Source organism: Notamacropus eugenii, chromosome 3, assembly GCF_028372415.1.
Source record: "Notamacropus eugenii isolate mMacEug1 chromosome 3, mMacEug1.pri_v2, whole genome shotgun sequence".
NCBI classification, from domain to species: Eukaryota; Metazoa; Chordata; class Mammalia; order Diprotodontia; family Macropodidae; genus Notamacropus; species Notamacropus eugenii.
The window spans coordinates 48,256,573-48,274,594 of NC_092874.1; the positions used below are offsets into that span (position 1 = coordinate 48,256,573).

The following is an 18,022-nucleotide window of genomic DNA, read 5'->3' on the forward strand; positions in this document are numbered from 1 at the left end:
TCCTCTCACCCACCCCAGAACACACTTGATGGCTGGCTAGTTTTCTTCTCTGTGGTTTGGATGCCTTCAATGACTGTGACTGGTGAGAAATAGCGCTGTAACACAGGAAGAGGCTTTGCGCCATCGCCTTGACATTTGTTCCTTTGTTTTAGGCGAAGGAAATGAAACAGAAGCCTCTAGCCTTGGGAGATTAAAAAGTCAGGAGAAGGAACCATCCAAGCATCTGGACATTCAGTAGTATAGGATCCAGCCTGGAGTAACCAAGTTGAGGCTTCCTTTATGTAGCCTCAACACCACATGGCGAATTGACTTTAGTGTTACCATTGCTTTGTAGAAATGGTGCCCCATGTGGTGTTATTCTCCCTAGGGGAAGAGTCAGGATGACAAGGAGGATGGTATGTTCTTAGACAGCAACAGAGGGAAAGGGATAGGAATAGTATAGGGGAGACTGTGCCCCAAGGCATTAGGGGATACATGCTTGCTTACCTGCTATATCTTTGAGGTAAATATCCCATTCAAAAAGCAAACTGCTTGTAAGTGCTTAAATGGAACTGGAGTGCTTGTCACTCACCGGAAGATAGCCATGGGGGTGGTGGGGGTTAAGCCAATATTATTAGAAAAGAGACTCCCCAATAACTTAGGGGTAGCAGAGCTTGCTCTGGGAGAGTAAGACCATAGGATCCTTGCTGGACAGAGAAGATAAGTGTGACCTATTTTAAGAGGGAGGCCCCATAGGATGCAGCCCCCAAGCTTTGAGGGAAGCCAGAGGAGGAGGTGAGGGAGAGCAAGGGCGACAGAAAGGGCCAAGGGGCTTTCAGCTCTCACTCTGCCTTTTCCATAGGTCTCCTGCCCTGAGTCTCTCCCCACTCCAATCCATCCTCCACTCAGCAGCCAAACTATTTCCCTAAAGCACAGGTGCATCCACACCACCCTGAGCCCCTCGCTCAGTCTCTTTAAGTGCCTTCCTGCTAGGTCTTCAAATGACCTCTTAATGGCCAAACAAAGGCCTTTTCTCAATTCTGCCTGCACCCTTGGATGAGGTTAACTCCTTCCTGGTTCTGTGTGTGTGACTGTTTCTTCTCCACCTCCTCTGCTGGTTCTCCATCCACTGGGGCACCACCATCGTCCCTCCCCAGACTACCACCTTGGGCGTCTTCCTCAGCGGCTCCCTAGAATTCACACCTACGTACCAGGGAGGGAGGCCGTCAAGTCCTCCCCTTTCACTTCCCTCTTCTCCAGTGGGCACTAGCCGAGGGTGGGCCCAGGCCCAGGGCGGGCACTAGCCAGGGCAAGCACCAGCCCAGGGCAGGCACAGGCCCAAGGCGGACATCAGCCCAGGGTGAGCACCGGCCCAGGGCGGGCACCAGCCGAGGGCAGGCCCAGGCCCAGGGCGGGCACCAGCCAGGGCAAGCACCAGCCCAGGGCAAGCCCAGGCCCAGGCGAACACAGGCCCAGGGTAGGCACCAGCCAGGGAAAGCACCAGCCCAGGGCAGGCCCAGGCCCAGGCGAGCACAGGCCCAGGGTAGGCACCAGCCAGGGAAAGCACCAGCCCAGGGCAGGCACCAGCCAGGGCAAGCACCAGCCCAGGGCAGGCCCAGGCCCAGGCGAGCACAGGCCCAGGGTAGGCACCAGCCAGGGCAAGCACCAGCCCAGGGCAGGCCCAGGCCCAGGCGAGCACAGGCCCAGGGCAAGCACCAGCCCAGGGCGGCACCGGCCGAGGGTGGGCACAGGCCCAGGCGAGCACAGGCCCAGGGCGGGCACCGGCCCCGAGGCCTCTTACCTGGATTACGTCACCAGCCTTCGGTGATCTTCCTGCCCATGATGCACCCCGGGCTCCGGGCCCCCCCAAGCCCGTCACTCCGAGCTTCCCGTGGCCTCTAGGAGCGAATATGAAGCCCAGTGTCGGGGTTGTGGCCCCTCCGCCTTCACCTCCCCTTCCCCCACTCCATTCAGGAAAGTCACGATAAATAAGAGCCACCGGCGTGCGGGGCGTGGGCTGTCACCCCCCCCACCAGGCAGAGGCCAAGGCCAGAACGTGGCCTCGGAACCGCAGGCCAAGGGGGATAAACAGAAATAAGGCGCCGAGGGAGGCGCAGGGCTGAAGGCGCTATGCCTGCACAGGGCGGGCAGCCAAGGGCGCCACGGGGCACAGGGTTCAAACCCAGGCTGCGACACGCAGCCACGGGCCGGTCGGCCTCAGTTTCCTCGGCTGTAAAATGAGCTGGAGAAGGGCCCCTCGGGGATCTCCGCCAAGAAAGCCCCATTTGGGGTCGGAGTCGGACACGGCCGGACAGCAGCTGCACACTGCTGCCCGCCCCCTCCCGCATCGCCGCCCCCCCACGACACAGGGAGTCTTTGCCCTCCTAGGGATCTTCCTACTTATTGAGGGCTCTATGACTGACTGGCCGACGGACCGACGGGTGGGAGGCTCTCTAGACTACGCTGGCTTCCCGGTTCCGCCCGCCAGCAGAGGAATGCCCTCGGCTCGGCCTCCGCAGGCCAGCGGAGAGCGCCCCCGGGGAGAGGCACGTGTGCCTACATCAAGGCCACGCCTCCCGCCGCATGGTGATCGTGACGTCACATAAGCCGACATCACCTCAGGCGGAGCTCGAGCAATCAGCGCCGAGGCTGCCCGCTAGCTGGGCGACTCCAGCCCTGCCTCCGAGAGATGGCTCCGAGAGATGCCTTCCACCGGCCGCCTCCCCTCCCCCGCAAAAAGTAGTGCCTCGGTACGGCCTCGCCGGGGATGCCCCCGCCCCTCTGGAAACACCAACGAACGAGCATCAAGGCCGTAGGCTCGCGAGCTCGACGGCCCTAGCCTCCCTCCGTCCCCCGGCGTGCTCCGAGTTCCACCCCCGGCGGCGCAGGGAGACGCGTTCGGAGGGCGCGCTGAGTCCCGGGGGCTGGCGCGGGGGGCGGAGCCCGGGCCGAGTCCCTCCCCTCCCCATGTGACGTAGCCGTAGCGCGAGCCGGGCCCCGGGGGCGGAGCCGGGGACATCTAGGGCCCGTGCCGGGCGCCCGCCGCCCGGTCGCCCAGTTTCCTTCGGTGCATCTGCCCGTCCGTCGGTCCGTCTTCGGTGGGCGGCGGCGAGGAGGATGGCGACTCCGGCCTCCAGGTCTCTCTCGTGGGCGGTAGCAGCGGCCACGGCGGGCTCGGCGGCGGCGGGCATGGCCCTGCTCGGCATGCTGGAGGGCGCTGCCGAGGCCGTGTCGGGCGGCGGGCTGTCGGCGGTGCTGGCCGCGTTCGTGTGCACGCTCAGCCTGGCCTACCTGCTGCGCCGCGACCTGGGCCGTCCGGAGCAGCCGGCTGGAGAAGGGGTACGGTCACGCGGGTGCGCGAGGCGCGGTCTCCGGGCAGGGGGCGGGGTATGCGGAGCCGGCGGTGCACCCCGGGGGGCTCCACACTTCACTCCCCGGCTCCCCTGGAGCTGCCCCGGACCAGCCCTCGAATGCGGGGGGGGGCAGGGACTGTCCCCCGAAAGGGACCGAGAGGCCTTTGCCGGAATTCAACGTCCAAGTGACTGGTGGCGGCCAGCCACTCAAAAGACAGCCCCGAGGGTTTGCAGCGGGGTGGGGGGAGCCCTTCCTCTGAGGGGGTGACGCCATGCAGGCGTCCTGAGCGAGCCATGGAGTGGGGTGCAGAGCCGAGGGGGGAGGGGAGAGGGGCGGCCCAGGGAGTCCAGGACGGCCAGGAGGAAGGCTGGGAATGCCCAACAGTCTAGATGTTGGATCCTAATTCTAGAAGGGAATCTTGGGGGTCCAGGAGGTGGGGGGCTGGCTCGCGGGGGAGCCCTGGGCCTGGGTTCGGGGGTGTGGAGCAGGTGCCCGGGGAGAACCCAGGACGACCTTGGGCGTGGAGAATGGCCGGAGCCAGCGCTGACTTCCAGGAAACTTTCCCTTTAGCAGCCCGTTTGGTGCTGTCAGAAGAGCTCACGTTAAAGGGAATCCGTATGAATCCTGCCCCTGTTGTTCTTGCTTAGCTTTGAACGTTCGGGAACGTACTCTGTTCACTGATACGCGCATGGCTCCCTCCGGTTTTAGTCTTTAGATCCTTCTTTATCCACTCTGCGTTTTACTAGTGTTCTGGAACCGAAATTGAGAGTGTCAGAAGTGGAGGCAAGGACCCGGAAGAGCGCCTCCTCCTTGTGTTCTTGCTTTCTGACTGAAAACTTGTCCGGTGTGTGGACAGAGGTCATTTTTGCAGCGTCCTCAGCTGTGTCCAGTATCTGAAACGGCAGTGCTCCTCCATTCTGGGCCATGTGTTCTTATTATTCTGCAACGTCTGATGCTTTGCTGTTCTTAAATTACTTTCGTGCTGCTTCCATCCTTTGTGTTTTCTTGTTTTAGCGACCACTTAACACTGAATTTTTAAAAACTCTCTGTCGTAAATGGGTCTAAAAAATAAGTTACAATCTTTTTTTTTTCTCTTTCAGAAGTGTCCACCCTACATTTTCTCTCCTATTCCTTTCCTTGGACATGCAATAGCATTTGGAAAAAGTCCTATTGAGTTTCTAGAAAATGCATATGAGAAGGTGAGTCTTCCACTTGAGTCAAGCCAAATCTATGTTGTGACTCAATAACATTTAGATTAGCTTTTCTTAGGTTTTCCTTTATTCACTTATCCCTGGATTTTTGACCTATTCATCCCGTATTTTAGCTGTCTAGTGTTTTGCAGACTTTTTTCTCTCTGTACAGACTGTTTTCCTCAGTGCTTCTCTCTTTACTCCCTAACCACTGAAACTATACTCCGTCCCCTGACAGTGGTGAGTAGAATCCCCTCCCTCTGAAATCCCCTTCCATGCTGGGGCTGGCCTTCCTAGGACACTGTAGGGAGATCCAGTCTCTAACCGCTTACAAATGCCCTGATGGATGAATTAGGGTCCTAGGGTCCTGGATAGGCAGCCAGGAAGATCACTTTTCAAATTCTAATTCTTTGTGACCCTGGATAAGTCACTTCACTTGTCTGCCCTTTAGGTCAGTTGGTCAGTCAGTCTTAAACTTCTACTATACTAAAAGCTGGAGATACAGAGAATGGGAAAAGGCTGTTCCTGCCCTTGAGGAGATCACAGTCTAACAGGGAAGATAACACAAAAAAGAAGCTGAAAAATGGGGGTGGAGACATGACATGATGAAAACCTACGTAGATGATGTGGAGGGTCAGAGAGGACCTCTCCAAGATGCAGCACACTCCATTCAGAGAAGGAAGGGCAAAGGGCAACCAGGCTAAGTGGTAGAAAGGCAGATCATGGCACAATATAAAGGAACAATTCTTAATCACTAAGTTACCCTAAGAAATAGTGAGCTTCCTATTACAGGAGGGTCTGCATATGGAGACTGGCTATTGACTTGGTAGAGTTGCTGTAGAAGAATTTTGAATTTCAAGTAATGATTGGACTAGATGATTTCTGAGATATTTTCTGATCTTATAGTGCAGAATTTTGCTTGTGTGTTGTCTTAATCCACGTTATTGTGTATGCTTTCTTCCTTCCCAGTACGGACCTGTATTTAGTTTTACAATGGTGGGCAAGAAGTTTACATACCTCCTTGGCAGCGATGCTGCTGCTCTGCTCTTCAACAGTAAGAATGAAGATCTGAACGCAGAAGACGTTTACAGTCGGCTCACAACACCAGTCTTTGGAAAAGGAGTTGCTTATGACGTGCCAAACCCAGTATGTGTTAATTTCTGGGAAATAACATCAGTTAAATGTTTCAGTCTAGATGCTGATTAAAATTTATCATTGTCAAACTGCTTATTGTATGTTAATTAAGGAATCTAGCCTAGTTCTCTAGTTCTCTTTAACATTTGCTACTAATTAGTAGCCTTGAGTTGGTAGGGCTTGGGGAGAGGATTGTGTTTAAGGAGACAAAGAAGGTGAAGGCCACAGGATAACTGTACTGAATCAGTGAAAAACTAGGAAGGTTTGGGTTAGTTGGTTTGTTTTTTTGGCTGAGGTGTGTGGTAGGTTGGTGGGGATAGGTTTGAAGCATGGAGTACTTCCACAAGAAGGGACGTTGTAAGACAGAAGGCAACTTGAAGGCATTCACTGCGAGGAAATGGGTGGGGGCACCCATTTTGTAGTTTCTTTGTTTCAGGTTGTTGGTTGCTGATTTTGGTATAGGTTTTTTAAAAAATTTCTCTTTTTCAGAATACAGTTTTATGTGAGAGATATGTTAAATAGACTTACAGTTTAAAAAATGTGTTCCTACTTGTTCTTAATACTTAATTCATGTTTTGAAGGTATTCTTGGAACAAAAGAAAATGTTAAAAACTGGCCTTAATATAGCCCATTTTAAACAACATGTTTTGATAATTGAAAAAGAAACAAAGGAATACTTTGAAAACTGGGGAGAAAGTGGAGAAAAAAGTAAGCAAGATTTAAAAAGTTTATTCTAATATTACTGCTTCGATTTTGAATATTATTTTAATATAGGGATTTTGCTTTTTGGGGGAGGGGAACATTTTTACTGGTATCTGTTTTGGCATCATCTTAATTTCGCAATATAGCTTTCCTCCTAAATCCCTGCTACTCTTCAATTCTTTAACGTAAGAATTTGATAGATAAATTGCAGTATTTTAAGAAATAACTTGAAAGGAATGGAAACAAAATTAATAGTGTAGACTTAAAAATCTGAGTAGAAAACTTTATGACTACAATATAGTTAATGTAACTAAAATTAGAGTAATATGTACATAAAGACAAATGTGAAACTTACGATTTAAAACTTGATAAAATTTGGGATAGAGATGAACGTAGAAGTCATTAAGAGAGGTCTTCTCAAAAATATGAAGCTAATTTTAGTTTTTTTCATATAAGGACAAAGTTTTAAACTTCAAACATTCCAATTCAGCTTCAGAGTTTAATTATGTACAGTAATGCAGGAAGATATAATTCACATAAGTGAATTTTCCATTTTTACTAGCCAGGAAAATTAGTTTACTCACAATGATATAAATATTTTCAAAATGGACTACTTGTGATTTCAATAAAGTGAACATATTTAACATTGTCAGTTGATGCTAGGTTACAGCATTTTTACCTGACTGCAACATAACACAACTGTGTCCTCAGGACTATTGGTGACCATTAGGTCTTTTGCACTTAAATGACTCTTTGCTTTTACTTTTGTGTAAAAAAAAAAAAAAAGTTTATTGTCCTTTTCTTTTTGCATTGGCGGATGTGTCTTTTTCTCTTTCTTGTCCTCCAACAATTAAAATACCAAAACATTTCCATTTCAGTCCGTTTTGCTTTGCAATGGGGAGAGCAGAAAGCCGAGTTTAATAGCCATCTTTCACATAAGAGGGTTTGTGTTATGAGAATAAAGCCTGCAGCACTTAGTTCACTTGCTGTGTATTACTGAGAAGCTTTTTGTTTACAAGTTCTGTTTTTCTAGTGCTCAGCTGCGTTCTCATGTTGTTGGGCTTCCCAGGTAAGTGAGATGTTGATGGTCTTACAGGAGTGATTTTGTGTATGCCAGTCTTTCCTTGACTGAGGGCCCTTCCCTATTTTTCTTGGTTTCCTGTCCATTGCCATTGATGAGTTCTGACCTCCTTAGCAAGGCCTGGCTTCAGTCCATTGATGGGACCACCAAATTCTTTCAAGCTCCATATAGCCTGCCAGGGCTTGTGCCCTGCTAGCCTATCCATGAGGATCTATGTCACCTCCATGCCACAGTGAGTGGTTCCTGCCACCTTTATAAAAACCAAACAGTGATCATCTTCATTTCTGAATGTCTTGCTGAGAAGGAGGGGGAGGCCCTGAGTGTGTCTTGAGATGGACTCTTTGTCTCTTCCTCAGATTTGTTTGAAGCGCTTTCTGAGTTGATCATTCTTACGGCTAGCCACTGTTTACATGGAAAAGAGATCAGAAGCCAGCTGAATGAACAAGTGGCCCAACTCTACGCAGATCTGGATGGAGGCTTCAGCCACGCCGCCTGGCTCCTGCCAGGTTGGCTGCCTTTGCCCAGTTTCAGGTACATCCCTACATAGCCTAGTTTATCTGACTTGGGATTTTTGTGGTGCCTTGTTTGTTGTTTTTTATCTAGACTGGTGATTTCATTGGCAGAGGGAACTCTCAGTGTGAGATTTCACTCTGTTGTAGAAAAGCATCACTGACCTTCAGTTTTTAAAGTGATTGGGATACTGAGAAGGGACAGGGTGACAGAAACTAGTATGTGCTGGGTGAAGGTGAACCAGAGCATTCTTGACCCCAAGGCCAGGTTCTCTCTCCTATAATGTCCTTTACTGTAGTAATATGGTATGCCCTACTTTAGGAAAAATTGACAAATGAAAGTTAGGTTTAAAAAACAAGTTAGGGGCTGCTTCCATTATTAAAAAAATTACCACAGGGCTTTTTTGACTTGAGCTCATTTAAAAGAGAGTATAGTTTAGGCAAGTTGGTGCTGGACTTGGATTCAGGAAGATCTGAGTTCAAAATTGGCCTTAGACATTCAGTATGTGATCCGATTCAGTTATCTGTCTGCCTCAGTTGCTCCATCTGTGAAATGGAGCTAAAATAGCACTTACCTTCCAGGATTGTTGTGAGGATAAAACGAGATATATAAAGTGCTTTGCAAATCTTAAAAGTGCTATTTCTTCATCTCTTCAGCTTTTAACGTGAACTGATAATGAAATTCATTACACCTTCTGTCTCAAACTCTGTTTTGTCAGTTTTCTGAGTTTGATATCTTTCTGTTGCTCACACTCAACATCTAATGCAGTGCCTTGCATAGACAAAATACACATGATGTTGAATAATTGTTCAGGGTTTTGGGTGGGTGCTGAGGTTGGGAGAAACTGGAATGGGGTTCTACTTATCAGTTTCTGTGAGAGAGATGGAAGAGAACAGTTCTGATTCTATAGTAAGGGGAAGAGGGGAGAAGATGAGAAACTGGAGTGACAAGGCAGTGAAGATATGGGGAAGCAGAAGCAAATCTGTTAGAACTAGAACCACTGCCTCATCAAGCAATTTATGTTTCAGTTAAATTTTAAAATTCTGTTAAAAAAAAAAAACGAACATTCTGCTTTCACTCACTTTGGAAGATCCTTCAAGGGAGTGATTAGTATAAGAGCAGCTACTTAAATAAGTGCCTCTATGTCTGATAGGTTAGGGGCATTTAGATTTGTTATAAATGGGCCCCCCTTAGCTGGAATTTTCTCACTATTTATGAAAAGCCCTGAAATTAGTAATTTGTAATTATTTCTACACTTCTGCATAATTTATGATTTTTGAATTGCAGGCGCCGGGACCAAGCACATAGAGCAATCAAAAATATTTTCTATAAGGCAATCCAGAAACGTAGGAAGTCAGAAGAAAAAAATGATGATATTCTCCAAACTTTACTAGAGTCTACTTACAAGTAAGTAAAAACTGTTTAGAGGCAGACATGCTAAGCCAAAATAAGGAAATTACTTAATGAGATTTTCCTTAATGTTTTATCTTTTTTGTCCTCTGACTGCCAAAAGTTTGTTTTTAGTACTGATTTGTGGGCATTTAAGTGCAATTATGTTATTTTGTCCAAAATGTCTACAGATCATTGTGAAAATGAAAGAACTAAATAGTTTAGAAATGGAGTTTTGGGGTTTTATTTAACAATGAACTTCCAGTGGTTAAAATAAGTTGTTTGTCCTTAACGTTTCTTTCTACTATTTTCTGATGAAAATGTGAACTGTAACTTATGATATTAAAGAAAATATGGCTCTTGAAGACTCCATTGATTTTTACCTTTCATTGACATTTTGAGGTGTCCGTGTGACTGCTTAAGTTGTTTGTCTGGTTGGCTTCCTTAGGGATGGGCGGCTTCTGACAGACGATGAGATTGCAGGGATGCTGATTGGACTTCTGTTGGCAGGGCAGCATACATCCTCAACTACAAGTGCCTGGATGGGGTTCTTTTTGGCCAGAGACAAAACACTCCAGGAAAAATGTTTCTTAGAACAGCAAAGTGTCTGTGGAGAAGATTTGCCTCCTTTAAATTATGATCAGGTTCACTTGACTTTTGGTTTCAAATAAAAATCTTAAGGAGGGTCCCAAAGGGTGGTTTTGGAGGTGTGGGTCAGTAGATTTGAGACTTTTCTTGTCATGTCCATGTACAGCTGCCTGCTTTCTTTCTCTTCTTCCTCTTGGCAGTAATAGGTACTTGCATGTCTTGGCCATTGAGATGCCACTGAGGATGAGGCTGACTATAAAATGGACTAGTCAAGTAGAAAAACAGTTTATACTTCATACAGTTTTCTTTGTGAAATTTTACTTGTATTGATTGTCCTTAACAAAGCAGCTCACAGATTTTTCTCTTTTTAGCTCAAAGATCTACATGTGTTAGATCGCTGTTTGAAAGAAACACTAAGACTTAGACCTCCTATAATGACTATGATGAGATTGGCCAAAACCCCCCAGGTGAGCTTTTCTGGTGAATCTAAGATTTTCAAACAAACACTTGACTAGGATTCTCTGTGTACGGTTGGCCAGACACCTCAGTGTCTTTTGAGTCCAGCTCCTTTGTTTTACAGATGACTAGTCTGAGGCTCAGGGAGGTGAAGGAGCTTGTCCAGGTCACAGGGAGAGTCAGGTTCAGTTAACAAGCATTGATTAGTGCCTACTCTGTGCCAGGCACTGTGCTGAGGATGCAAAGAAAGGTGAAAGATATTACACACAAAATAGCTATCAGCAGAGGGAAGGTGCTAAGTTTAAGGAGGCCGGGAAAGGCTTCCTGCAGAAGGCAGGGCTCTATCTGACACTTGAAGGGATGGGGGGTGAAATTGGAACTGAGGTCCTTAGGAGCTAAGCTCATTAACTGTGCTTTGCTATCCTTAGCCTGTGCCTGTTTTGCAGACAGGGCACACGTCTTGAAAACACCGACACCAAGATGAAAGTGATAACCCAACAATTCTTTATTAGCAGTAATTGCCATTCAGAGAAAATCTCCTCTATAATCATGTAAATTTATGATAAAATAATGTTACTTGTTTTAACAGCCTGCCACCCAGCTAGATTTTTTTTGATGTACAGTTGTATATTGGTGCTCATGTATTTTATGGGGTTGATTTCAGTTAAATTCAGTTACTTTGGAATATATTTGAGTTGCCTAAAGATAATGTATTGTGTTCCCTTAAATTGTAGATTGTAGCAGGCTATACAATTCCTCCAGGTCATCAGGTGTGTGTCTCTCCTACTGTTAATCATAGACTTAAAGACTCTTGGATAGAACGCTTGGACTTTAATCCTGACCGATACTTACAGGATAACCCTGCGTCGGGTGAGAAGTTTGCATATGTACCATTTGGAGCTGGTAAGTCTGAAGCTTGTTTTTTCATACGTGTTACTGTATTTTTATTTATTTTGTCAGAGGTTTCCTAATTGGACCTCTTCCACAAAGGGGTGGATTGGGGGTGTCATTCCACCTCTTCAATTCAAGTCCTGCTTGATATTTATAATTTTTGTTGTATTTACTTTCGATTTTTTAGGGTGTCATTCTTTACATTTCCATTGTTGTAGATAGTGTATAGATTGTTTTCTTACCTCTGCTGACTTCATTCTGCATCAGTTCAGAGTTCTTTGCTTCTCTGTCTTCATCACATCCACTGTTTCTTACAGTGCAATACGATTCCATTACGTTCATGTCCCAATTTGTTTAGTCAATCCTCAGCTGATGGGCATTTTTTTCAATGTTTTTAATTGTTTTCAACTCTTAGCTATCACAGAAAGTTCTGTTATAGTTTGGAGTATATGGGGATTTTTCTTACTGATGGCTTCCCTGGGGTATGATCAGCAGAGGAATGGAGGCTCTGATTCAAAGGATATGGACAATTTAGTCCCTTCATCTGTGTGATATCAATTGCTTTCCAAAATGGTTGCCCCATTTCACAGCTCTCCAGCAACATATTAGCCTGTGACTATCTTTCCATGTCTCCTCCAACATTAACTGTGTCATTTTTTCCAGTTGCAGAATGTAAGGGAAACCTCAGGGTGGTTTAAATTTGTATTTCTCTTATTCGTGATTTGGAGCATTTTTTCATGTGGTTGTGAATACTTTGTAATTCTTTTTAAGAAGTGTTTATTCATGTCCTTTGACCATTTAATCTTGTTTATATTTATTGTTCATGTGTTTTGGATACCAAACCATCCTCTGAGAAATTTGATACAAAGACCTTTTTCCCATTCAATTACTTTTTCTCTTAAATTAGATGCATTAATGTTGTCTGTGCAGAAGCTTTTCAGTTTTAAGTAATCAAAATTAGATTTTCTCTTTTATAACTACTTCCTCTGTTTGGTTAAGAATACATCTCTTGCCTGAGGGATGAATGATCTATTTTTCTTCTCATTTTTCTATTGTATGATCTTTAATATTAAGGTAATGGATCTATTTAGAAAACATAGAAATATGGTATAAGGTGTTGGTCTGCGACTAATTTCTGCCTCACTGCTTTCCACTTTTCCCGGTGGTTTTTTATTTCATAAGGAGTTTTTTCCTAGGTAATTGAGGATTTTCCACTTAATCAAACACTGGATTATTGAGTCCTCTTGTTTGAGAATAGCTCTTGCCTTGATTGTTTCGTAATTCTCTCGACTTTAACTGATCCCAGATGCTTATGTTGACTGCTGCTTTTCTGAGATGGCCTGAGGCCAAGAAGTGCTGTTCCCTCCTCTCTAGGCCTTCTTTTCATCATTTGCCTTGATATTCAATCAGCAGTTGTGATAACCCACTTTCAGAAGCCCTAAAGGGAAACTTTAAGAAGTCCTGTTCTCTACATCTTTTCTTCCAAATAAATTGGTTCTTGGTTCTGTGTTACTCTTTCTGTCTTTTTTGCATGTACTTCAAAAATTGGAATTCAGCCACATTGACTCCTTCAAATGACTATGCTGTTTTTATTTCATGGGGAAGGTCAGAATTTATTTTTGAAAGCCCTCTTGTCCACTTTCAAATGTAGTATTGTTTAGAGCTGTTGACTGGGATCTCTGAAATTTTTCAAATATGCTTTGGGAAAAGTTTAGGTTTGGGGTATGTGCCAAATTCTGTCCTGAAGTCATACTTTGAGTTATGAATTCCAAGTTGTCTTGGACAGCCTATCTCACTGCATCCATTCTCTTTCATCACTGATCAGAATTTTCTTCTAGAATTGCTCTTCTTTGGTTAGGAATTTTCTGTTGTTATTAGTATTATATTATTTGTAATGTTATTATTTCAGGCTCTCTTGACTCTACCAAACAGCTGGCTCAGCCTCTTATGAAAAGGTGGCCCTCCTGTCCCACTGGCCATTCCTCCTTCATCCGGCTTCCCCCCCCAGCCCTCTCATACCCAGGCTCTCCCTGGCTGCTCCAGTGCTTATTTTAACCTGATGTATTATTTCCATTTAAACATAATCTCTATCTGTACTCAATCCAAATTTCAGTTAATTGAACATGACCAATTAATTTTTGCTAAGCTATTGGGAAGTTTTTCTGATCTTGCTCTTGAATTTCTGCATGAAAATGGTCATGAGCAAAGAGTTTTAGAAAAAAAATTTTATTCTGTTAAATATTTCTCAAGTACATGTAAAATTTTTTTAAATAAAATTTTTTTTTGATTTCCAAATTTTGTTCCTCCCACCAATTCACACTTATTTGAGAAGGCAAGCAATTTGATAGTCATTATATATGTGAGGTAATGCCAAACATTTCTATATTGGCCACGTTGCAAAAGAAAACACAAAACAATAGAATAAAAAAAGTGCTTCAATCTGCACTCAGTTTTTCAGTTGTCTCTCTGGAGGTAGACACCATTTTTCATCACGGGTCCTCTGGAATTGTCTGGATCAGGATAGCTAAGCCTTTTTATCATTTATTTATTTATTTTCACTTTTCTGCAATCACTTTCACGTATCTTAGATTTTTTTTCCCCCTTCCTCTCCCCTTGCTTACCGTTTCCCTCCCCTGAGACAGCATGCAGTCTTATATCGGTCCTATACATACATTCTTATCTTAGTCATGTTGCATGAAGAATGAAAATGAATGGGAGAAACCATGAAAAAAAACAAGTAACACAAGAGAAAATGGTCTGGATAGCTAAGTCTTTTACAGTTGATCATCCTTATAATATTGAGCAAACAGTGCAAACGTTTTCCCCCTCATAAAACATTTTAAAGTTGTTACACAATTTTATAAAAGGATAGTAGACACAATCTTTATTAGTTAATGTAAACTAGGTAAGATTTCAGGGATTCTTGAAAGCTCTTGTTGCTGCTTAAGATGCTGGAATTCCCCAAAGACTTTGTATTTTTTTTATAGTTTGCAAATGTTAACTGTTCCTCTTCAAAGCAGATTTTTGTATTGTAAGTATGACAGTAATAGCATTTATTTAGTACTTTAAGGTGCAAAGCACTTATGTTATCTCTTTTGATCTTTACATCAAACCTAGGAGGCGGGTGCTGTTACATGTTCCTCATAGTACAGATGGGGGTGCTAAGGCAAACACCTTGTCCAGGGTCATACAGCTAGCAAGTATCTGAATCTGAATATGGTCTTGGTCTTCCTGCATCCAAGTCTAGCATGAAAGACTTATTCCCAGGCCTACCTTTATGTTCATACTTTGTATCAGGCAAAAATTGACTCTTAAGACCAAAAAATGTTCTGTAGCAAAGTTCACAAAAGGTATTTCAGTGGAGCAAGAGCAGTAGGACTTTAGAAATAAATGACAATTAAGCAGGTTTAGTCAATAACTAGAAAGTGCTGAGTTGTCAAAAAGGAAGGAAGTTGTCAAAAAGGAAAAGCATAAATTATTGTTTCAGGCTTTCTTGACTCTACCAAACAGCTGGCTCAGCCTAAAAGGTGGTCCCCCTTCTGTACCACTGGCCATTCCTCCCCCATCCCCCCAAAGCCCTCTCACCCCCAGGCTCTCCCTGGCTGCTCCAGTGCTTACAAAGCCCAGATCTCCTTAAGAGAAAAAGTGGCCATCTCCTTAGAACACCCCAGGCTTCTCTTCCCTCTTTCTGCCAGTCTGCCTCCCTTCATTCGTTCTTGCACCACCCGGTCACTTCAAGCATTGCATTTGGGCTCCTAGACCCAGGGTGCTGTCCCTGAGTAAGCACTGAGACGTCACCAGGCTTTTAAAACCTGATGGACTTCTCTCAGCCATCCTTCATGACCTCCGTTAGCTTTTGGTGCTGTCAGCCACGTGGCCCTCCCTCGGCTGTTGGGACACTTGTCTCCTGGCTCCATTCTCTTGACTGTTCCTTCCATGTTATTCTTCACATGTCCCAAGGCTCCATCCTCTCCCTTTGTTCCTAGGTAACCTAGGTAGCCTGTGATCCTCCTACCTTTTCTCCAGCATCATTGGAGCTCCTTCTCATACTCCTCTCTGTCAGGACTAGTGAAGTCCCACCGCCTGTGAATTGCCCAGACCCTGTGATACTTAGGAGCTAGTTGTTTTAAGAGTAAACCACAGCACACTCTAGTCTCTGTCCTCCACAGCTTGACCTCCATGTCCCAACTTCAACTCTGCCCACATTTTTGTGTGGATTCTCTGAAAGTTCCATTCCATGGCTGACAGACCCTTCATTTGAACCTCTTCCTCTTCCTTGTGCTCACCCCGTCTTGTGGCACTCACAGAAGACCTGGTTTCCTTAGATGATGCTACCTTGATCTTTGGGCAGGCTGACTTCTCAGAGCCTCTGCTTCCTTCTCTGTAAAATGGGTAGAATGATAACCTCCCTTCACAGTGTTTTTGTGAATTATTTTCCAGTGTCTCTTTCAGTGTATTCTATTGCTGTTCTTAACCACCTAGCTTCCTAACCTCAGCAATCTTTGTCAGATGTTATCTCCATGAACTTTCACACCTGTCACCTTTAAGCCCACATCTTGAAAGTGGTTATCTAGTCCAGTCCCCCTGGGGGCCCAGCAAGGGTCTGTGACATGCCCAGGGTCGTCCAGCAGGTGGCAGAGGCACAGTTTCAATCACCTGGTAACCCTCAAGTCTCCTTTATCTGTTATTGTCTTATTCCTCAGCACACCTTGTTTTGGCTTGTGTACATGCCTCACTTTTGTCAGTAGGATATAAACTCCTTGAGGGCAGTGTCTGTTTTGTTTGTTTGAATTAACAGTATTTTTAATAAGGAGCAACATTTTTCTCTAAAGTATTGTAATAACGTATTTGAACCCTCACCTTGTCGCTTTTCTCTCGTCTCTGGTAGGTCGGCATCGTTGCATTGGTGAAAACTTTGCATACGTTCAAATTAAGACAATTTGGTCCACTCTGCTTCGTTTATATGAATTTGATCTTGTTGATGGATATTTTCCCACTGTGAATTACACAACCATGATTCATACCCCAGATAACCCAATAATCAGATACAAACGAAGAATGACATGAAAGAACAGGACAGGAAAACCATGCTTGCTTGTGTGTTGTGAGCTCTCTAGCATTTGCACCAAATGAAGCTCACAAAATAACTTCAGATGTGCTGGGTTTGTCGGGTATGCAACTTTAAAAGAAAATGAATCCTTACGCCATAATTGTATTTGTTTACATGATTGTAATGCCATTCTTCATAGTTTACTTGTCACGTGTACTTCACTGGATTCGGGTCCATTGAAACATTCTAAAATCAGGCTGAGAAGGACAATTTAAGGGTAGTTTTCTACTATGACTTTTGAGAAAAGGATGTGTGTGTATATGTGTATGCACACATATATACATATATGTATATATGTACACACACATACATACATATTTCAACTGGGAGGGAGGGAGCCTGCCCTGCACTTGTTAACATAATGAGTGTGAAATCCAGTAAAATTCTAGGGATAGGTTTAGTCTTACGAGTGACCAGTGATGAATTTTTAAAAATGAAATGCTACATTTAAATTGAGTAGTTGTGTTAAATGTCTTCATGCTGTAGTCAGATTCAAGTTACGTGTGGGAAGAGAGTTCCTCCAGAATAACCAATTTCCTATAAATTGTGTCACTGGAAAATCAGAATTCCACCCAAGATTTGATAAGCTTTTTTTAAAGGCTTATGTGAACATATAAATGCTATAAAAAAAATGAAACTAAAATCTTTACTCTCAAATTATACCTAAGTATACTTACAAATTAATTTTCATACTTATCAGTTATTTATGGATTGGATGATGATAGGATTCCCAAATGTCTTTCATCTTACGTTGACAGTTTCAGAAGAAGCTGCACACCTCTGGAGCTTATACTTAATTACCTGCTTCAGCAGAACTTTGGGAAGCCCCCTCTTGTCCAAAAACATCTCTTTGGATTTCTAGGAGAGAAAAGGGTGCCAGAAGTTTGTATGGTACCAAAGATTTGTTTGCTAATATTTTGAATAGGATTAGTTCCTTCTTTATCTAGATCAGACAGGAACACCTGTTTTACTCCCTCCACACATTTAGCAGTTAGTTAGAGAGAGACTGTAGTCCAAGTGTCTCCTGGGATTAAGTCTGATCATTATTCTTACTTTAAAAATTTAATCAAATTACCTAGATCCAATAAATGTAGACATCGGTTTAGATTAGGGGAGAAAGGGAACTAAATATCAAATTGTAAGGTTGGAATTGACACAGATTCATGTATACATTCTAACTTGAAACTATACTAGGGGTGTGGGTGTATATGTATGTGACTGTACTGATACTGTGTATTTGGATGCACAATTTGTTCTTACTAGGTAAGGCTGAAATATTCCCTCCTTGAAATATCATGTATGTTCCAGTAATGTTCTTAGTTAAAATAGTTTTCAGGACTCATGTTGAACTCATTAAATGTAATTAAAGTTCTGATGTAAATTTTTCACATTAAAATAATTTTGGATAAAATAATGAGTTTATTCACAAAGTATTTTATTTATACTGGGTGGGAAGAAGAAAATTGTCTATATATTTCAATCAAGTCCTCATTAAATATTTGGGATTGGACAAATGTTTTTGTGTTTAATGTACAAATGCGTAATCATGTATAAAACAGTCATGGTTGTATTAGTTTGCTCTTGTTTCTGTAGGTTATCCTCAAAGAATCCAGGGGGTTGTCTTTTATGGAGACCTGT

The 18,022-nt window shown here is 44.1% G+C and overlaps 1 protein-coding gene across 2 annotated transcripts; it reads left to right on the forward strand.

Moving 5' to 3' along the window:
* The first annotated feature begins 2,643 nt into the window (after positions 1-2,643).
* CYP51A1 (cytochrome P450 family 51 subfamily A member 1) lies at positions 2,644-17,798 on the forward strand. Of its 2 annotated transcripts, none has more exons than XM_072650030.1 (10): positions 2,644-3,318; positions 4,434-4,532; positions 5,493-5,669; positions 6,239-6,365; positions 7,797-7,971; positions 9,238-9,357; positions 9,788-9,983; positions 10,299-10,394; positions 11,118-11,286; positions 16,163-17,798. In XM_072650030.1, the coding sequence occupies exons 1-10, from the start codon at positions 3,097-3,099 to the stop codon at positions 16,339-16,341; spliced, it is 1,560 nt and encodes a 519-aa protein (XP_072506131.1). In that variant the 5' UTR covers positions 2,644-3,096; the 3' UTR covers positions 16,342-17,798. The 2 variants fall into 2 exon arrangements, with proteins under 2 accessions (XP_072506131.1, XP_072506132.1); XM_072650031.1 differs by lacking the exon at positions 16,163-17,798 and adding an exon at positions 13,184-13,416.
* The last annotated feature ends 224 nt before the right edge of the window (positions 17,799-18,022 follow it).